This window comes from Gorilla gorilla, chromosome X (genome assembly GCF_029281585.2).
Source record: "Gorilla gorilla gorilla isolate KB3781 chromosome X, NHGRI_mGorGor1-v2.1_pri, whole genome shotgun sequence".
NCBI lineage: Eukaryota > Metazoa > Chordata > Mammalia > Primates > Hominidae > Gorilla > Gorilla gorilla.
Window position 1 is genome coordinate 46,919,589 of NC_073247.2, and position 23,266 is coordinate 46,942,854.

The 23,266-nt window shown below is 35.0% G+C and overlaps 1 protein-coding gene and 1 pseudogene across 1 annotated transcript in view; one reads left to right on the forward strand and one right to left on the reverse strand.

The window, feature by feature from the left end:
- CFAP47 (cilia and flagella associated protein 47) overlaps positions 1-20,189 on the forward strand; it is a 469,679-nt gene extending 449,490 nt beyond the window's left edge. Inside the window, exons 62-64 of the mRNA XM_019019001.4 lie at positions 990-1,151; positions 13,662-13,830; positions 19,103-20,189. Of these exons, the coding sequence (XP_018874546.3) occupies positions 990-1,151; positions 13,662-13,830; positions 19,103-19,315 (544 nt within the window). The 3' untranslated portion in view covers positions 19,316-20,189. The remainder of the gene's footprint in view (positions 1-989; positions 1,152-13,661; positions 13,831-19,102) is intronic.
- On the reverse strand, positions 9,064-9,486 carry LOC101138498 (small ribosomal subunit protein uS8-like; annotated as a pseudogene).
- Positions 20,190-23,266: the final 3,077 nt, after the last annotated feature.

The window sequence follows — 23,266 nt, forward strand, 5'->3', positions numbered from 1 at the left end:
TTTATATTCCTTTTGGTTTATACCAAGTAATGGGATTGCTGGGTCCAGTGGTAGCTCTGTTTTTAGCTCTTTGAGAAATTGCCACACTGCTTTACACAAATTTGTTAAGATACTATCCAGTTGCTCACAAAATGGTTGAGTAATTTTATAGTCCCACCTAAGAAGAGTAAGAGTTCCCAGAGCTGTTCTTTCTGTCACTTTTAAGTAAGAGGTATGAGATTCCTTTTCTAATCCTGACTTATGATATTGAAACCACACTGTTACATGTTTGAGTCATTTCTGCCCTAAACAAGCAAACAGATAACCATTCATCAACTCTGGCTACTGCCCTATCTCTCCACTCTTTGTCATAGTCAAATGCTTTGAAAGTCTTAAGTCTATCTCTACTAACTTTCTTCCTTAATTCAGCTGCCACTCAATTTTATCTTATTCTGCAAGGTGTATGTGGTCTTTACCAATTGCAATTTCATTTTTTAAAAACTGCCATTTAAGTCAATTGTATGGGCTTTGCATGTTTTCACAGAAAATGTATTTTTTTCTTTGTGAAACAAGAGTTGAAAATACTTTCACATAATGTTTCATTTTTGAAAAAAATCCCCGAATGGAATACCTATTAGTATAAAACATGGGTCTATTTTGCCAAATCCACCCTTACCTTCTTATGCACTGTGATAATCTATGCTGGTTACAGAAAATTTGCAGAGTTCATTCTGCATATGTTGTTAGTTCTTAGAAAATAACTAGAGGGTAGATAAGACACCCTAAAAATAATTACTTCAAAGGGAGAATGAAAATATAATCTATGACCCAAAAATTATTTATAAAATGTAATTAAAAGTCATTTACATTATTTTTAAGAATTAAATGTCATAGTGTTTTCACTGAAACCACAGAGTTTACTTACATTTTTACCTTAGTTTAGTTTGCTATATTTATTCTCTTTACTTGTTTTAATGTAGTATCATTTAAAATCTCCTTTTATATTCAAGGTCTCACATAACACTGAAAATAGAGTGCGTAACAGAAGGGATCTGGAAGTTTCCCATAATGTTGATCGCTACTGAGCCTGATACGGACGCTGTCATTGACATTGAAGGAGTTGGTTTATTTAAGGAATCTGTTTTTGAACTTAGGCTGAAAAGTCAGACAAGGTAATATATTAAACAAAAGTATGTAGCTGTTTTAGTGAATATGCTGAACTTTGGAATGAAATTTAAGATGGAAAATTCTATAGTTCATCTTTTGCTGGTTAAGCCAGCGCAACATTGGTTCTCTGACTCAAAGCTTCATATACTACATAAATTTTTACTTAACAATTGGAAAATAGGGTATACAAAGTGAAGACAAGAATGAAAAACAAAAGTAAATAATTAAAAATTGAAATATAGGATACTATTAATATTTCCATTTGTTTTCAAAGGATGTTTCAGTGTTTTTCTGCAAATGTCAATTGTGTTGGTATATCAAATGGTTTAACTAAGCAGAAATAATTGGGTAAACCCACGTTGATTCCGTGTTATGTTTAATTTTCTTTCTATGATAGCTGTCTGTTACATTTGTGCTAACATAGGCAGTCTGACAATACTTTTACCTTAAATCTCACATGTAAAATATACTTTTACAGCTTTTTGAGGTACAGCATACGTAACGTAAAATTCATTCATTGTGAATGTACATTTTAATAGTTTTTAATTATAGGATTTGCAGTCATAACCACATTCCAGATATGGAACTTTTCCATTTCCCTCCACATTTCCCTCAAACCCTTTTGCAGTCAACTCCCATACTCATTACCAGTCTCAGTCAACCACTGATTTGCTTTGTCTCTATAGTTTTGCCCTTTCTGATATTTCAAATAAATGAAATTACATAATATGTAGTATTTTGCATGTGACTTTTTACACTATACTTATCTGAAGTTCAGTAGTTTTCATGAGTAAGCACCTGTTAGCTTTGTATATATTTGGTCCATTTCTCAAGGGCTGAAATGGTTGTTTGTAACAGTTGTCCAGCTTTATGGTCAAAATGAGTGGTGAACAGTTAAATGTATAATCACTTGTGCCAGGTGATGCAAGACTTTATAGATAGGATAACCACAAAATTCACTGTCCAAACTTGAACCTTTTGAGAATGAAAGAGGATAATTAATAATTAGGCTTGGCAACAAGGTAAACTGGGACAGATCTGAGCAAACCAGCACCTAACAGTTACTGTTCTTATAGGCTGTGGCAAGATGTTTGCTGTTTATCCAAAAAAGACTAAAAAGTCATTAAATCAGCAGAGTGATATATTTGAAAAAGAATATTTAGCTGAAATGTGTAGAAAACAAATGCAAAAATGGTAAGAGTGAATGGAGGTAGATTAGTTAGTTGGCTAATGCTGTTGTCTGAAGGTTGCTTGAGGTTTTTGCAGGGCGAGTGGAGAGGGAAAGTAGACAGATTGGAGAGGCTTTAAGGAGGTAAAGTCAGTTAAATTTAGCGATAGTTTTGGGGATCAGAATGTTCCACTTTGCTAGAGAGTTTTAAATGTTAAGTCAGAGAAGTACCTGTAATGTAGAAGAAACTAACATCAGGTGGATATTGGACTATATGACCTGGAATTTCTCTTACAGTTTGAAAATATGATACTCTTGTGAAAAAAACTGGTTTCATAGTCAAACAGAATGAGAAACAATTTTTTGCTCAACCACTAAATACCTGTGGGACTTTTAGCTATATATTTTTGTTTCTCCGAGCTTCCATTTCCTCATTTATAAAGTGGAGATAAAATATAACCCATAATGTTGCCATGAGAACAAATAATGCAGTGTATATAAATTACTCAACACAATGCCAAGAACTTTTAAATATTCAATAAATGGTATTGTTATTATGTATTTTTTCATATCTTTGATCAACCTGATCAGTTATCCAAAACCTAATATTGGGAGAGTAAATGTTTTTGATATTAAGTCTCCTATGTTTTAAAACCCAGAGATTGAGAGCCAGGCAACTCTAGTCAGCCATCTTGCTGATGTGGTACTACAATCAGATTAGTCCAGGTTTATTTTTAATTAATATTACTAAGATTCTGTTAGATGTTTGGTTTAAAATTAGAAGTAGTCTGTTTCTTCTATTCTGATATATTTCTGCAAGCATTAAGTTCAAGGGCAGTTTCTACAGAAATATACAGTAGACTTAGTTCATTAGATTGCAATAAACATTTTTCTAGTGGATAAATGCAGTTGTCAGAAATTCTATGATATACAATTATGTATGAAAAACACATTCAAAATATAAAAAAAAAAACCCTGACTCTTCTGTATTGAACCCTGATGACCCTGTTATACTGAATGAACTACTTAGAATTAGGGATAAATCTGAAAATCTCAATAGGTTATTTTCTAAAGTATAGATTTTGATTTTCTTCTATTTTTGTTCTAAGGGCATAATTATATATACCCTTTATAATATTGATGCTGGAGAGTGATTTTTTTTAAAGATTCAATAGCAAATGGAATTATCCCCCATAAGTGCTTCTAATGTGCAGATTTGAGGTACATTTTAATAACATAGGGTCACTCCTGTGGTTAAAATCACATGTTGGCCATGTCTACAGTCATCTGAAGGTTTTACACAGCTGGATGATCAAAATAACTTACTTTTATAACTGGAGATGTTTACTCTGGATGTTGACTGATAGTGCCTCCACGTAGTCACTCTTTAATGGATGCCCCGGATAGTGGAATTTGTACATTGTGATTGGTTTTCCATAGAGAGCATATTCTGAGAGAAGCACGTAGAAGATGCATGGCATTTTCTGACCTACACACACAAGTTCAACAACAATCACTCTAGTCACATTTTATTGGTTACAAAGGGGTCACTATATTGGCCTGGATTTAAGAAAGGGAACATAGATCCCACCTTTCTATGGAAAAATTGTTAAAGAACGTGCAGGCTTGCCACAGTGGAGTATGCTAACTTGAATGTTTTTAGCTTCTTCTAAGTCCAAAAATTTTGTCCAGATTCCTCCTGGGTATTGTCACCAGCTGCAAGTCTTTGGATGGCAAGAATCAGATCATGATGGGTAACATAACCAAGTTACAGAAGAAGGTGAATTTACTTTCTCTTCATGGTTTATTTTCTTTTTTAAAATTATACTTTAAGTTCTAGGGTACATGTGCACAACGTGCAGGTTTATTACATAGATATACATGTGCCATGTTGGTTTGCTGCACCCATCAACTCATCATTTACATTAGTTATTTCTCCTAATGCTATCCCTCCCCCAGCCCCCCACCCCCCAGCAGGCCCCAGTGTGTGATGTTCCCCTCCCTGTGTCCATGTGTTCTCATTGTTCACCTCCCACTTATGAGTGAGAACATGAGATGTTTGGTTTTCTGTCCTTGTATTTTGCTAAGAATGATGGTTTCTAGCTTCATCCATGTCCCTGCAAAGGACATGAACTCATCCTTTTTTATGGCTGCGCAGTATTCCATGGTTTATATGTGCCACATTTTCTTTATCCAGTCTATTATTGATGGACACTTGGGTTGGTTCCAAGTCTTTGCATGGGTTTATTTTCTACAGCAAATGGAAACTACCTGCTTCCTTACATTAAGTCTGTTTTAAACTTTTTTTTAGAGGATTCAGTGATGTAAATAAGCTACTGAATATTTCTAGCTTATTTACCAGCCCTTGGGAGGCTACATCTAGGTAGGTATTAGAAATTTCAAGTTATCTTGAAGATCTAGGGAACTGGAGGGGCGTATATGAAAAAAAATAGGATAGGAAAACAGGCAGACCTAATTATATTCAGGATTTGACTGGTTCCTCACGAACCCAGTAATATTTCCTTTTTCTTTAAGGAATCAAGAGTAAAATAAGTTCTGAAAAGGAACAACCCCCTGTCCTACTGACTATACATTTTTCTTGTGTGCTGGGCATACAAGGAGAGGAAAGAAGGACGAAGATGCATGACAAACCACGTGGTGGTAGCTACTCTGTTTCCTAAATTAAATATGTAAAGCGTTAGTGTATCCAGGGGCAATTTTAAACATAATAATACAAAGTATTCTGAAGAATCAGTATAAAAACATAACAGAGTTCAAAGTATCAAAATAGGTTACCTATTCCTAAAATATTTTATGTGCATATAAGTAATTAGCAATAAGTAAAACTTTTGAGAAATATAAAATCCTTATTTTTCTGAATATCCTATTTTTTTACTAACGTCTGCCCTTTATGATAACATTTAAAAATTGTTTTTATATAAATGAGCATTATGAATTACACAAAAAACTATAATGTAAATCTTAGGAAATGAGAAATCCACCATCTCTTGGCCACTATCACTAAGTCCAGCTCAATTCTGGTAGAGTATAGGAATTAGAAACAAATGGTTTCTTAGTAATATAAGCTAATCATATTTTGAAATAGTCATTTGGGATCATGCTACATGGAAATTATCTTGTTATAAAATGAAAATCTTCTGTAGATGAGCATTTTCATTAAGAAAACTAATTGTACGGCTGGGTGTGTGTGTATATAGGCATGTATATGTGTGTATATATATGTGTATATATATGTGTGTGTATATATATGTGTATATATATGTATGTGTGTACATATATACACATATATGTGTGTATATATGTGTGTATATATGTGTGTATATATACACATATATACACATATATGTGTGTATATATGTGTGTATATATACACATATATACACACATATATGTGTGTATATATGTGTGTATATATACACATATATACACATATATGTGTGTATATATGTGTGTATATATGTGTATATATACACACATATATGTGTGTATATATGTGTATATGTGTGTATATATGTGTGTATATATGTGTGTATATATGCACATATATGTGTGTATATATACACATATATGTGTGTATATATACACACATATGTGTGTATATGTGTGTATATATACACACATATGTGTGTATATGTGTGTATATACGTATATATATACATATATATGTGTATATATACACGTATATATACACATATATACGTATATACGTGTACATATGTGTATATACACACATGTGTATATATGTGTGTATACACACACACGTGTATATAGGTGTGTATATACACACACACACGTGTGTATATGTGTGTGTATACACACACATATGTGTATATATGTGTGTGTATACACACACATATGTGTGTATATATGTGTGTGTATACACACACGTATGTGTGTATATGTGTTTGTATGCACACACGTATGTGTGTATATATGTGTATATATGTGTATATATGTGTGTATATATGTATATGTATATATGTGTGTATATATGTATATATGTGTTTGTGTATATATATATAAACACACAGCTAAATACATATAATTTAAGAAGTCTTTAGTGAATCATGCTGCCCACATTGTTTAAACCCTCTCTAATTCATTAACACTTTTATACCACAGCTGAGTCTCCATTTATTTCTAACAATAACAATAAAGCTGCTTTCTTTAAAAAAAGATGGCATATAAAGAAAACTTGATATGAATTTATACTCATTAAAAATTTTGTGGATTTAGAACATCTTGGTGAATATTTGGGAAACTAACTTAGGGCAACATTTTTTGATGATTGATAAATTTCTGCAAGTGTTGTGTGATATTCTGACATAGTATAGTAGTTCTATTTTGTGCATATATGCATATATTCATTTACTGTGATTCCTTCTTTTGTATGTACAGTCATGCATCACTTAAAGGCAAAGATATGTTCTGAGAAATGCATCCTTGGGTGATTCCATCATTTTGCACACATCATAGAGTGCATTTACACAAACCTAGATGGTATAGTATACTGCACACCTAGGCTGTGTGGCATTGCCTATTGCTTCTAGGCTACAAACCAGCACAGGATGTTACTATACTGAATAATGAAGGCACCTGCAACACAATGGTAAATATTTGTATACCTAAACACAGAAAAGGTACAGTAAACCTACAGTATTAAAATCATATGGAACAACCATTGTATGTACAGTTCATCATTGACCAAAATATAGATGATAAAGGTCAAATTTTATTTATTTCAGTATAGATATTGAGGTTTCCCAACATCATTTATTGAAGACACTAACCTTTTAAAATTGTGTGTTCTTGATGCCCTTGTCAAAAATTACTTGACAGCACATGCTTAGGTTTATTTCTTGGCTTTCTATTCTGTTCTATTGACCTATGTGTCTGTTTTTATGACAGTAATATGCTATTTTAATTATTGTAGGTTTGTAATATATTTTGATATCAGGTAGTGGGATGCTACCAGCTTTTTTCTTTTTGCTCAGAATTGCTCTGGCTAGTTGAAGTGTTTAGAGATTACTATTTATTTAAAATATAACACTAGAATTTTTATAGATAGCATTAAATTGGTAGATCACATTGGGTAGTATGGACATTTTAACAATGTTAATTATTCAATCTCATGAAAACAAGGTATTTTCCCATTTGTGTTTTTGTCAATATTTTAAATCAAATTTTACAGTTTTCAGTGTATAAATATTTTATTTCCTTGGCTAAATTCATTTCTAAGAATTTTATTCTTTTTAATGCTATATAAATTGGATTACTTTCTTGATTTCTTCTTGGGAGAGTTTGTTGTTAGAATATATAAATGCTACTTTGTTTTGTATGTTGATTTTTCATCCATCAATGTCAGTGTTACTGAGATTATGTATTAGTTCTAACAGGTTTTTGCATGTGTGCGTGTGTGTGTGTGTGTGTGTGTGTGTAATCTTTACAGTTTTCTACATATAGGAACACACCCTCTGCATATAGGGATAGATGATAGTATTTCTTCCTTTCTGATTTGGGTGCCTTTTATTTCTTTTACTTGCTTGATTGCTCTTGCTGGTATTTCTAGTATGTTATATAGACATGCAAAGAGGGGGCATTTTCTCCTTGTACCAGACCTTAGAGGAAAAGCTTTCAGTTTTTCTCCATTGATTATGGTGTTAGCAGTAGGCTTTTCATAAATGACCTTTATCATGGAGAGGAAATTTCCTTCTAAACTTAATTTGTTGAGAGTTTATCATGAAATGATGTTAAACTTTACCAAATGCTTATTCAGCATCCGTTGGGATGATCATGTAGCTTTTTTCTTTTAATTTGGCATATCACGTTGATTGATTTGCATATGCTAAACAAAACATGCATCTCAAGGATAAGTCCCACTTGATTATGGTGAAGAGCCTTTTAATGTATTGGCAGAAATGGTTTACTAGTACTGTATTGATGATTTTTGCTTCCATGTTCATCAGATATATTGGTCTGTAGTATTTTTTTCTCTTGTTGTCTTTATATGGCTTTGGTATCAGGGTGATCCTGGCCTCATAAAATGAGATTTTATCTTTTGGAAGAGTTTAATAAGGACTGGTATTAAATCTTCTTTGAATATTTAGTAGAATTTAGCCATGTAGCTATCTGCTACTGAACTTTTCTTTGTTGGGAAGCTTTTAATTAATGCTACGATCTTTTTTAAAATTGGCCCCTTCAAGCATTCTATTCCTTATTAGTTCAATCTTGGTAGGTTATATGTTTCTAGAAATATATACATTTCCTTCTTGGTTTTCCAATTTGCTTACAGATAATTGTTCATAATAGTCATTATGTTCCTTTATATTTCTGAGGAATCAATTGAAATGTCTCCCCCTTTATTTCTTATTTGATTTATTGGAGTATTCTCTCTTTTTATCTTAATCTCACTCATGGTTTGTTAATTTAAAATTTATTTTTAAAAGACTCTTTGTTTTGTCAAATTTCTATGACTTTTCTATTCTCTATTTTATTTATTTCTGCTCTTATTTTTTATTATTTTCTCCCTTCTGCTAACTGTGGGTTTAGTTTGTCCTTCTCTAGTTCATATAATTTAAGTGGCTTATTTTGAGATCTGCCTTTTTTAATGTAGATATTTATCATTATAAGATTTCCTCTTAATACTAGTTTTGCTGCATCCCATTAAGTTTTGTTTTGTTGTGTTTTCATTTCCATTTGTCTCAATATATTTTCTTTTTTTTTCCATGAGGCATTTTATTTGTAAATATGTATTACATCTCTAGAAAAAGAATCCCAGGATTTTCACTCCTGTGTGTTTTCGTCTTGCTTCTTCATGGTCCATGATGCCAGCTGAGGTTGTCAGTATAATGAAACCAAACTGGCACAATGGAATCAGATTATTCTGGCGTTTTTCTAGACCTTTGAGTTGCACATCAAATCTGGGCTGATCACTCCACACTTGTTTAGCCTGCCTGTGAGGTTCACAACAATTTTTACAGCTCTGTGATCATCAGTGATTTCAAATTTGCCAATGTAACCACACTTCATCATCACACTGAGAAGCCGGATGATGACTTTGGAGCATGACCTAATAAGAACCTGGCGTTTGCCTCTCTTTTCTGCATGTTGATACTTTTGAGAGCATCAGCCAGGACATTCATGAGCACCATTGTGGCAATGCGGAAAGATGGCGGAAAGAGAATGGGAGGGGAGAGCGCACACAGTTATGGGAACAAGATATTTTCTAACACTCCTTTTGATTTCCTATTTGACCTATTGGTTGTTCAGGTGTGTGTTAATTTCCACGTATTTGTGAATTTTCCTAAATTTCTCCTGTTATAGATTCTCAGTTTCATACCGCTGTGGTCAGTAAGGATACTTGATATAATTTCAATGTTCTAAAATTTGCTGACTTGTTTTGTTGCTTAACATATGATCCACCCTGAAAAATATTATGTGGCCCTTGAGAAGAGTATATTCTGCTGCTGTTGGATAGAATGTTCTGTATATAGCTGTTATGTACATTAATCTAAAGTGTAGTTCAAATCCAATGTTTGTTTACTGATATCTAATCTGGATGATCTATCCATTGTTGAAAGTGCAGTGTTTTGTTTCTTTGGTGGTGTAATATTTCCCTGATTCTTCATGATCTTTCTAGCCTTGCTAAGAAGTTTGCTCATTTAAAGAAGTTATCTTTTCCAGACTTTATGAATTGGCTTCAGTAAATAAAAACTTTCACCTTTAGGGTAACAGGGCACATTGGAGTGTGTTGTGGCACTGGGTCTAGTTCTGTAGTGTTCTAAGTGTGGTGGCATGCAGTAGCTTCAGGCTGTGAGAGATTAATATTGCTTTGGCTCAGGCAGCTAGAGTCTGTAACATCAGCAACTGTATGATCCATGGTTGCAAGAGATATGGGATGCCCATGGTGGCTGTGAAGACCCTTGAGATCCTTAGTCTTGACTCTGGGTCAAGAAGCAAGAGGCCAGGGCAGGCAGCAATGAGGCTACAGCCAGCAATGTACACACACTCAGCTGCAGGAGCCAACTGTGGACACTTCTGTGGAGGCAGAGGCCAGCTGTGGGCTTGTTCGTGGTGTCTCTCTTAGTCTTCACAGACTGGCTTTCTACTGGGAAGATTTTCACCAATCATCCTGGCTAGAGATTCTGGAGGCCTTGCAAACCTTTTATGTGGATGTGTCTTTTCTGGACTTGTTCATGTATATTTCTATTTAGAGAGATGTATTGGTTTATTTCTTTTTTCAGAAAGTTATAGTCTCTTGTTCCTTCTGGTGTCTGTCTGCTGTACCATTAGTCCTCTGAAGCAGCAGCACACCACTCAGCCTTTTTTTGTTCTTAGTAGTCCTCAGAAATCTAGAGCATGCTAAGTCCCATCAGCATTCTGAGACAGGCAAATCAGAAGCCAGCCCCTTGAGCAGCCTCACTCTCCTGTAAAGTCAGAACATTGGATGTCTGGTCCAGCCTTCTTTTTCTTTCCCTACAGAGAAGCCAGAAGCTGAGCATTTCTTCCCAATTATGTGGCACTGTGCCAGCAGGAGGGATAATGGCAAGAGGGTGCCAATAATTTTCCTACTGGCTTCAATATAGTTCGTTTTATTATTATTATTGTTATACTTTAAGTTCTAGGGTACATGTGCACAACGTGCATGTTTGTTACATATGTATACATGTGCCATGCTGGTGTGCTGCACCCATTAACTCATCATTTAACATTAGGTATATCTCCTAATGCTATCCCTCCCCCCTCCCCCCACCCCATGACAGGCTGCGGTGTGTGATGTTCCCCTTCCTGTGTCCATGTGTTCTCATTGTTCAATTCCCACCTATGAGTGAGAACATGCGGTGTCTGGTTTTCTGTCCTTCCAATAGTTTGCTGAGAATGATGGTTTCTAGCTTCGTCCGTGTCCCTACAAAGGACATGAACTCATCCTTTTTTATGGCTGCATAGTATTCCATGGTGTATATGTGCCACATTTTCTTAATCCAGTCTATCATTGATGGACATTTGGCTTGGCTCCAAGTCTTTGCTATTGTGAATAGTGCCGCAATAAACATAAGTGTGCATGTGTCCTTATAGCAGCATGATTTATAATCCTTTGGGTATATATCCAGTAATGGGATGGCTGGGTCAAATGGCATTTCTAGTTCTAGATCCTTGAGGAATCACCACACTGTCTTCCACAATGGTTGAACTAGTTTACAGTCCCACCAACAGTGTAAAAGTGTTCCTATTTCTCCACATCCTCTCCAGCACCTGTTGTTTCCTGACTTTTTGATGATCGCCATTCTAACTGGTATGAGATGGTATCTCATTATGGTTTTGATTTGCATTTCTCTGATGGCCAGTGATGATGAGCATTTTTTCATGTGTCTGTTGGCTGCATAAATGTCTTCTTTTGAGAAGTGTCTGTTCATATCCTTCGCCCACCTTTTGATGGGGTTATTTGATTTTTTCTTGTAAATTTGTTTAAGTTCTTTGTAGATTCTGGATATTAGCCCTTTGTCAGATGGGTAGATTGCAAAATGTATGCTCTACTATGCTACAAAAGCCTCTTAACTGGTTTCTGGATTTCTCACAAAAGGGACTGTTGTTGAATTTGTGTCTTCATTTGTGGAAGGAAGGTCTGGGAGTTCCTGTTCTGCCATTTTATTGATGTAATTCCCTTAGGTGCCCTGTCTTATTCATTCTCATTTATTGTATCATTCATCATAGCCTAGCACTGGTAATAAAATATTTTGAAATAAGAACAACAGCGATACTGATGACTAAAGTATTATTGGCTAGTCCTTATAATGCACTTTTTGTGTGTCAGGCACTAATCTAATCGCTTTGCAGTGACTATTAACAATTTAACAGATGTCAACACTAAAGTAGGGAAAAGTTAAGTAAATTGCCTGAAGTCATCCATCTAAATAAAGCTATGGTTCCAATCCGCAGTCCATGTTCTCAAACCTTCTGTTACGATACTCAATACATATTTGCTGAATAGATCAGTGAGTTCCAGCCTGAATCCTTTCTGCATCCTCTCCTATGTCTCACTGTTGAATCTGTTTTTGGAGGCTGAACTTGGCCTTTTATGAGTATCACTCCTGTCAATTTGAGTTTTAAATTTCTCAAAACTTCCATGCAGTGTTCCTCTCTTCTTCTGTATTCTACCAAGAAATTCTTCAAATTATTTTGCAGTCCTTATCTCAAGTATAGTCAACCTTGACATAAAGATAGTCACTTGAATCTTAAATGTCACTCAATTCACTTCAGATCATAACAACCCATTTTCAGGCCCAAGAATGTTTAATGAAATTATAAAGTGCTTTCATTTCACTCAGCAAGTGAAAAGCTAAAGGGAAGATGAGTAAATATTGCCATGGAATAGAAACAGAAACAAAAGGTATTATGATAGCTTTGCTGGTCAGTCATTTTATGTATGGATTAATTTACAAATGCCTAAATTTCCATTAAGGACATTGAATAGTTCCAATTTGTATAGATTCAACATTTTTTTCTTTGTGCATTATTATTATTATTTTGAGATGGAGTTTCGCTCTTGTTGCCCCAGCTGGAGTGCAATGGTGCTATCTCGGCTCACTGCAACCTCTGCCTCGCGGGTTCAAGCGATTCTCCTGTCTCAGCCTCCCTAGTAACTGGGATTACAGGCGTAAGCCACCATGCCTGGCTAATTTTTTGTATTTTTAGTAGAGATGGGGTTTCACCCTGTTGGCGAGGCTGGTCTGAAACTCATGACCTCAGGTGAACCACCCGCCTTGGCCTCCCAAATTGCTGGAATTACAGACGTGAGCCACTGCGCTGTGTCTTACTCTGTCGCCCAGGCTGGAGTGCAATGGCATGATCTCAGCTCACTGCAACCTCTACCTCCCAGGTTCAAGCGATTCTCCTGCCTCAGCCTCCTGAGTAGCTGGGATTACAGGCGCACATCACCGTGCCTGGCTAAGTTTTATATTTTTAGTAGAGATGGGGTTTCACCGTGTTGGCCAGGCTGGTCTCCAACTCCTGACCTCAGGTGATCCACCTGCCTTGGCCTCCAAAAGTGCTGGGATTATAGGCGTGAGCCACCACGCCCAGCCTCTTTGTGCATTATAAGTATAAGATGTGATTTTAAGAATCTTTAGAATTTCATTTTGTCACCCTGAGAAGAATGACTTCAGTAATTTTTTTTTAAAATGCCTCCTCACTATTATTTGGTAAGCATTCAGCATTAATGTTAACCAGGCCTATTGCAGCAGGATTCAAATTCTACTCATCAAGTTCTCACAAAGAGAATGAAGTAATGATGAAATTTACTAAGTTGAATTTTGTACTTTTGTTCCAGAAATCCTGAGCCGTTCACCGCACACTTCCTACCTGGCAGTGATCTGGAGTTTTTTGTAAAACCTCAGGCTGGAGAACTTCTTCCTTTTAACACAAACGGAACTCTCATCACTGTAGGATTTAAACCTAAAATGTACTGTAGGAAATATAAAGCAACATTAGTAATACAGGTGAGTTCTATAAAGGCAATAGCCAAGGATGTTTGATGCAACTAAAGACACTAAATAAACTAGCAAGAAAAGGTTTTACTACATGGTGACAGATAAAGAATAACAATTTTGCTGTGCAAAAATCAACTTATCTCAACTGCTACATCTTGGTTTACTTTTCTTTTGTCAAAGAGCAGAATTTTAAGTATGGTATATAACAAACAGTTGTCAACACTAGAGGAAAGTTAAAAAAGAAAATACTTTCCTTCCATATTAAGGAACTGTAGAAGAGACAAATAATGACTGTGAAGTGATTTGTATAGTTATGTATCACTTTCTGTAACATACCTATTCAAGGACTTCATTAACTTTAAGTTATTTGAGATAGGGATTTTGGAGCCCTTAATTAAGGCAGAGTATTGGCAAGATGTTGAAGTCTAACATAAAAAAATGGAATAACATATAACATTTATTTTGAATTGAAAAAAAAATGATGTGAGCCAGTAATCATCTGTTAAAGTCATCATTTTATTAACAGTTAAGGTAAATACAATTTTGAACATTTATTCAGTAACCAAAGTTGATCTATAAAGTTTCACACATATTTTATAGTAAGAGCTTTCAGGCTAAATACAACTTTCAAACTATTTCTAAAAAGATATCTATTACCACTGTCTACTTTCAGTAACATTGGCGCACAAGCATGTTGTCATATACACACAACTCCTGGTACAAAAGCGATTTCTAGATTTCTCAGTCAAGCAATAATTAGCCAGTGCCATAGGCAGAAAACATTTATTGTTTTATTTAACAGAGACAAAATATTGAATATTGTTTGAGGAAGTTATTTCTATTCTTTTCATCTTTCTAAGAGTCCTTACAATCTAGGTAGTAAGAAGAAAAAGCATTTGTTGACATTTTGCACCTACCTTGTTGCCTACATTGATACATAATTTTTTTTTTTCCTGAGACGGAGTCTCGCTGTGTTGCCCAGGCTAGAGTGCAGTGACACGATCTCGGCTCACTGCATGCTCCGCCGAATGGGTTCACGCCATTCTCCTGCCTCAGCCTCCCGCGTAGCAGGGACTACAGGCGCCTGCAACCACGCCCAGCTACTTTTTTGTATTTTTAGTAGAGATGTGGTTTCACCATGTTAGCCAGGATGGTCTCGATCTCCTGACCTTGTGATCCACCCGCCTCAGCCTCCCAAAGTCCTGGGATTACAGGCGTGAGCCACCACGCCCAGCCTTGATATATAATTTAAAGTGATCATATTGTACTTGCTTCAGTTTGCTTTAAGGGGATTAAATGGCATCTTTAAAAATATTTTCAAATTAAAATTATATTCATTTTATCTAGCATACAGTAGACAGTTCTGCAATTAACAGAAGGCTTTACCAACAAAACCTGTGCCTGAGTTCTCTGTGTTGATTTGACAAATTACTGGCAGTGCAGTTAAAGATTTTATGTGAGGGAACAAGTTGTTACATGGGAACAACAGAGAATATGCCATTTTTAGCCTGAAGTGGTACAATTTGATACAGTTTATGTAGGGAAAATTGAGTTTGAAACGTTTCAGAAATCATGATTTTCTTAATTCTACTTTTATTATTGAAAATTCCAAATATGTGTAGAAATAGAGAGCATAATTAATCACCATGCACTAATAATCCAGTATGAACATTCATCAACTTATGGCCAATTCTGCTTCGCCTATATGCCTACTCTCTTCCCCACCTTCTGTATAAAGGGTTACCTTGTGCTAAGCATATCCAACACTGTAATTCTTGCCCTACCCCTGACAACCACTAATCTTGTAATTTCTAGAACATTATATAAATGGAACCATTAAATCATTAAAGCATTATCCAAATAAAAAATATTATTTGCATTATCATCTTTTTTAAATGAATGATTTTAAGCCTTAAGTCAATGTTTGCAACTATATTATCTTCATTTTGCCTCACTTGGAAATAAAAATGATGATTTTAAAGAACGTGTTAATTAAATATTAGCCCAAACAAACCTCAATGATCTTGTTCACAAGTTTCATAATTTCCCATTCCATTAAATCAAATTTAAAATTATTAAAAGCTGTCTTTTCCCACTAGTAAACAAGATATATAGTGCTAGTTTTGAGACTTTGAGACTAAAGTTTACTTATTTAGTCTGTTTTACAAAAAGCGGTGCCACTCAAAGACAGTAGTAAATCTGCTCAACTTTCCCTTGGTGGATATGATAAATCTTAGTTTATGAAAATGTGAGGATTATCAGAATTATCTAACATAAAATATATGATGCTTTATCTTTATACTTATATAAATTATTCATATATATTACACAGTAATATATAATACATAAGATTATATATGATAGTGATTTCATTGATAATATATAAGTAATATAGTATTCATATAAGTAATATTTATATACAGATGTACCTGTTATAACTAGAGACATAACCAGACATTGATAATTTGTGTTTGCTTTTAAAGGAATAGATCATTAGCATGAAATTGTGGGAAATGGCATTGTAAATATCTTGGTTTGTATTTCCTGAGATGCAGATCTTGAAATCAGGATTGAAATCCAAGTACCATATTTGCTATGTGATCTCAATTAACAGATGTAGGGAAGACAGGATGTGAGATAGGGAAGGGGAAGAAATCGATAAAGGGTACTTTATCCAGGCATCTGCCACAGTGAGCAACTGGAAATGAATCCCGTGGAAGATCTCTGGGAAATGGCGTGGAACACATACCTCAGAGTTTTCACACCTGAGAGGTTAAGAAAGTTTGCTTACGTATACAGTAACCGCCACTATTCCAATCATTGATTGAAGAGTGCTCTCAGGGATTGTTCAAACTCTAGCACCAGTAGAGAAGCCTTCTGGGGTTTCTGAACAATCTTGAGCCAAAGAGGTACAAAATTGATCTATGAAGTTTCACACATATTTTATAGTAAGGACTTTTAGGCTAAGGAAAACTTTCAATCTTACAATTGAAAGTTGAAGCAGGCAGTGATATGAAAACACCTGAGGGTTGTGGGTGGACACAGACCACATCTGCAAATGGATAATTATCAATCGTTTCCATTCATAGAACTATGCCTTAAATATATAGCTTTCTTAATGGAAACTTGGGAAATAAAAATATATATACAGCTTTGGTTATTCAGCCCATGAGATCACGGACTTTGGGTGATCTCTTTTCAGAACACAGAGAGACACAACCTGAATGTGGACGTTTCATCTGTTCATTTTTTTAAATTTCTTTAAATAAATAGTTGAGAAGTATAATTGTCAATCTGGCATTTTTTGTGAAAAATCAATGTGGTAATTCTATGAGATGTTAGTAATATGGAAGTATTAATGTATTCTTATATTATTTTAACTTCTGTTTTGTATTTATATTTTCAAAGGGAGATTGGGGATAGAAGATATAAAGTTATATCTTTAAATTTTTTTAAATATACATGGATAGTTGCTTTCATTTATGGTTAGACTGAAGAAATTTAGCTATATGTAAAACAACTATAATGTTCAATCTTTATTTCATAAAATAAGGCTATTAATGTTGTATAGCTTTTTGGAATGAAGAGTATGAACAACTTCCATACACACACACGAAGCACACACGCACAAGCACACACACACTCAGCATCACTTATTGTAAAATTTAAATATTAATTGAATTTCAATAAATATAATTGGGACTTTAAAACAATGTTTTTAAAAGTAATTATCTTCAAAGTGTCTTGGCGAAGGTGAAGGTACGAGTCCCTACTTTTAGCTCTCATTTGTACCCACTAAGTGCTGAATAAGGATATAGATCCCTTCATAGAGCTTACTCATGTATACCCACTAAATGCTGGCCGTGGGCGCAGGGCCCTTCAGTAACTCAGGCATTAGTATCAAATGCCAGGCATGGTGTAGGTCTCTTCATTTAGCTCACTCATTTTTACCCATCAAGTGGGTCAATGTACTGGAAAATATATGTATGTGCACAATCACTAAAATATAGCTTTGTTTTTCAAATTAAACATCCTTATACGAAGTAAAATTTTTTTTACCCAGTCGTATTATGCTCCTGGGTTTGGTCCACTTTTGACACACTGATTCTGAATACATAATTATTACAAACACTAGATAAATGGTCCAGATATGATTAAGATGAGGCTATTGTTGTGCAATACATTCTTGTTGTATTGTTGTGCAAGACATTCTTGCACTTAATATTAATTGACAGGTATCACACTACATATAAAGCTCAGAGCATTGCAATATTCACTTTGTCTGGACCTATTCTGAATGAGTTTTCTGAGTATACGTGGTGTAAATCTTAGTGTTAGGAGGACACCAGTATAAACACAGGTGGTTTCAGGAAGTTCTGCACAAGGAATGAGACTTCAGTATAAACATAAACATATATGCAGAAGAAATGAAGAATCTTTAAATAAATCACTATGTAAATTCTACTCACTTGGATTTAGATGGTGATTGTCAGCAATGATCTTACATCATTTGTGGTATATTAAAATGGTTATACGTACTATGGGCTGGGTGCGGTGGCTCATGCCTGTAATCTGAGCACTTAGGGAAGCCAAGGAGGGTGGATGATCTGAGGTCAGGATTTTGAGACCAGCCTGGCCAATGTGGAGATACCCCGTCTCTACTAAAAATACAAAAATTAGCCGGGTGTCGTGGCACATGCCTGTAAATCCAGCTACTGGGGAGGCTGAGACACAAGAATTGCTTGAACCCGGGAGGTGGAGATTGCAGTGAGCCAGGATCGTGCCACTGCACTCCAGCCTGGGTGACAGAGTGAGACCCTGTCTAAAAAATAAAAAATAAAAATAAATAAATAAATAGTTATACATGCTATGTACTTTCATAATCTTCAAAGCAGCTAAATATATTTTACCAGTGATTTCTATGGTTACACTGAAATTCTCATGAATGTGTTTATCTTGGAAGGTACTATTTCCATTAGTTGGGGTTCATACTGTACAACAGTCTTATGCAAGCCAAATAGATTGCTTTCCCTTATTATCAGATGGATGTGTAGTTTACAGGGAGAATCTCTGAGAGATTTTTTAGTAAATAATTCTCAATTCATAAAGTGAAATACTTTCTTTATTTTCCACATTAATTGTCACTGTAAGTGGTTTCAGTTTTGTACCTTTTCCATACTCTACATGGAGAACAGAAGATGTTAATTATAGTGAACTTTTCCCTACATGTTTTGAAGTCCCTGGATATTTCAAATGAAAATTTCTCCCTCTTTCTATCCAGACAGAAGAAATGTACTGGAAGTATGAGATCAATGGATTACCTCCAACTACTGTGCCACCGAAAAATGCAAAAGCCAAAATTGATGCTACTCACAAGACACATGACAACATGCCAGTCCGTCCACGTAATTTTGTCCGTGAAAATACTAAACTCATAAGAACGGGGGTGTCTTCCACCATCAAGGGTGCTCCTTTGGTGATGAAGAATCAATAAAATTTTTTTCCAAAATATTTCTTGGTCTCAGGTAGAACTTTGATGACTACTATTTCATCTTTTGGAATATTTCTGAGGAATAATGGTTTAATTATAATAGGCCTTCTATATTTCCTTGTCTTTTAAAATTCAATCTGTTCTCTGAATATATTATACTTCATTTGTGAGTTATGAATGTTTTTTGGTTGCGAATATTGGAATTGGTTCACTTTTAAAGTGCAGGTGTATATTTGTGGTAAAACGAAATATAATTTAAATGACAACAGTATTTCCAATAACAGCATTGCTAATAAAGCTAAATGTCTCATGTAGATATTCCTTGTTAGTCTTTATGTTTTAATTGACAACTAAATATTGTATATATTTATGGTATACAACATATTTTGAAATATGCATACATTGCAGCATGGTTAGCCTGAGCTAATTAATACATGCATTACCTTACATACTTATTTTTTGTAGTAAGAACACTTAAAATATACTTTCTTAGCCATTTTCAAGTATATAATACATTGTTATTAACTATCGCCACCATGTTGTACAGCAGATCTCTTGAACTTCTTATTCCTCCTATCTAACTGAAATTTTGTATACTTTGACCAGCATCTCCCTATCATCCTGATTCCCCCTACCCAGCTCCTGGTAATCAGCATTGTACTCTTGTATGAGTTCACTATTTTTAGATTTCACATATAAGTGAGATCACGTAGTATTTGTTTTTCTGTGCCTGGCTTGTTTTACTTAATGTCATATCTTCCAGGTTCATCCATGTTGTCACAAATGGCAGGATTTCCTTCTTTTTAAAGGCTGAACGGTATCTCATTGTGTATATATTTCAAATACTAGTATTGCTATTAAAGCTCAATTTCCGATGTAGATGTTGCTTGTGAGTCTTTAAAACATTAATGATTAAATTAGCACTGAAGACAGAAGGATTGACCATTTCTTATATCTGCTTTATAAAATATATGCTTATATCTTATATCTTCTATTTGGAATATTATGTGCTATTTAAAAACTAATTAATTAAAAATTCCATGTAGATATGTGTATGTAGTTCATCTACTTCTATATTGCAGCATTTAAATAATATAGGTATATCTCAAAAGGATCCAGGAGAAAGTTCATTTCGATGTGTGTCTGATCCTTTTCAGTAATGTATTAATCAAAGTAAAGGGGAGTATGTTGCTTGGTACTTATCATTAAAGGGAAGCCAGTATGGACCAGCTTTAAGATATTTTGACACAAACTGGCTCTGCCACAGAACATTCATGTATTCTTAAGCAAGTTGCTTACCCTTTTTTTACCCTATTTTCTTGTTTCCAAAATGAAGGGACTATACTAGGACAGAGGTTGGCATACTATGGTCCATGGGACGAATGTAGACTGCCACGTATTTTTATATAGCACACTAGCTAGGAACAATTTTTACATTGTTAAATGGTTGAAAAAATAAATAGAATAATACTGTGTGACACAAGAACATTATATAACATTCAAATTTCACTGCCTATAAATAAAGTTTTACTGGAGTACAGCACAATCACTTCCTTATATATTGTCTGTAATTGCTTTGCACTACAACAGCAAAGTTGAGTAGACAGAAACCACATGGCTGCAAAGCTTAAACTATTCTCTATCTCTTTACAGAAAATGTTTGGAAACGTATCTTTGGGATTAATTTGTATTGTCTGTAGCAATTGAGAAAGAGGGGAGTGGAAGTCCATATTCCATGGATTTAACATCCATGGATTTGGGAAAATCTCACTCTTTTTTTTACTGTATCCGGTCTTTCTTCTTCTAACTTGGTGATACCCTGTGAACTTGTGTCTTGAGTCATCTTCCCAGCTCACTCTTGCCAAGATAGGAATACATTCTGCTTGCTCTTATGATCCCTGGTGGTAGTTCCATTTTTATCTAACACTAATGAACCCTTCTATAAATACACAAAATAAATGATTATTATATAGATAATAGATGATGAATTTTCAGTCATGTTGCATTGAAGAGAGCACAGGAAATTTAGGTAAGTTAATTGGTGTTTATGTATATGTTCTAAAAGTGACTTTATCACATGTATAACTAAGAGTCTTGAGAGGATGAATAAACAATCCCTACACTGTTGCTACATGTTCAAAACACTTTTTTTTACTTATTTGCTCTTTTATAAAGGTAATATGAGCAAGTTATTCTTGAATTCCGAAGCAGCCCATTGGAATGAATGATGTGGGACAATTTGGCCAAGTTCAAGTTGATAATTCTGGCAGTAAAGGAAAGAATAATTGAATGAATACCACAATTCCAAAAATATGGAATCTTCCATTGGACTTAGAAGATGATCCTGGATTACTTTCTTCACAAGAAGAGATTAGAAGTACACGCTATTCAAGGTGATATTTATTCTTTTTATTTAAGCTATCAAGAAGACATAAGGGGCAAGGTCATAGTGTCAAACTCTCCCCTCTCCTGCCCCATCAATTTGTGGACTATTTTACATTCAAAAGGTTTGAAATTAGATCAGAAGATTAAACTTTTCCTTTGGCAGTCTTTTTCATTTTCAATTTCTTGTAAAAGCTTTTTTTCAGAATGTCCATCTTTACACAGTTATGATTATAGCTCTTATGGTAACTTTTAGGGCAAAATCAATAAGACCTCTTAAAATTCTGCAAGAAAGACCAGTTTTGTTTTATTTTATTTTATTCTAATAGTACAAAGGCATTGGGAAAGGATTCAGTGAGAGTAAACTTGCATTGTGTACTTTCAGATATTTCTTAGTACAGCACTAGTGAATATCAATGGCTCTTAAATGGCATCAAACCGATTCAGAGACTAAAGCAGTTACGTGGGAAACATAGAGTGATTATAAAGAGATCTAACAATGTCCTAATAGCCTCAAAATTCTTCCCTAATTCTTAGAGAACAAAGAACATGCTATGTTATGTCGATATTCATAGTTTCATATTAAAAATGCAGTCTGGAAATAAAAAACTGTAAGATGTTTTACTTGGAGTTTCTTATTTGAGGATCACGAATTGCCCTTTAGTATGTGAATTCTCTGAAGAATGCAAGATAGGCCAGGCGCAGTGGCCCACACCTGTAATCCCAGCACTTTGGGAGACAGAGGTGGGTGGATCACCTAAGGTCAAGAGTTCAAGACCAGCCTGGCCAACATGGCGAAACCCTGTCTCTATTAAAAATACAAAAAACATTAGCTGGGCATGGTGGCAGGAGCCTATAATCCCAGCTACTCAGGAGGCTGAGGCAGGAGAATCCCTCGAACCCAGGAGGCAGAGGTTGTAGTGAGCCGAGATCATGCCACTGTACTCCACTCCAGCATGGGCAACAGAGAAAGACTCCGTCTCAAAAAAAAAAAAGAAGGGAAGATGAGATTTTTTGGGGGGGAATCTGAAAGTTCCACATAAATCTGACATTGTACTTACACAAAATACATATGCAAATTTGAAAGATGATTGTATAATCTCTGAACCCAGATTAAATACTTATCAATTTACTCATGGGTTTATGCCTTTTATTAGGAAACAGATGTTGAGTACCGCTCAGAACTAGTTTCTGTACTCCATCCTAAGATAAAAAGAGAAAAGAATCCTGATCAAAACTTTCTTGACAGTGCTTCTTGAATGGTAAAGAAAGCAGGTATGAGCGGGTAGTTCCCATACATGTGGAAAGTGCTGTCATTGAGAGCTTGGTGTGGAAGCCTAGAGGCAGAAATCTGGCAGAGGAGAGAGAAAAGGCTTCAAATTGGAGTCTTCCAAGTGTGGAAGAAGAGTAACAAGAAGAAACAACTTGAATTTGGAGGAGGAACATGTGAAAACATGGCCAGTCTCAAGAGTAGGAAGAAGTGGCTGAAGCTCAGAAAAATAGTGTAGGGGGTGACGAAAAAGGTGGGAACAAATATAAGTGAGAACAGTTGACCTTAAGGTGACTCACATT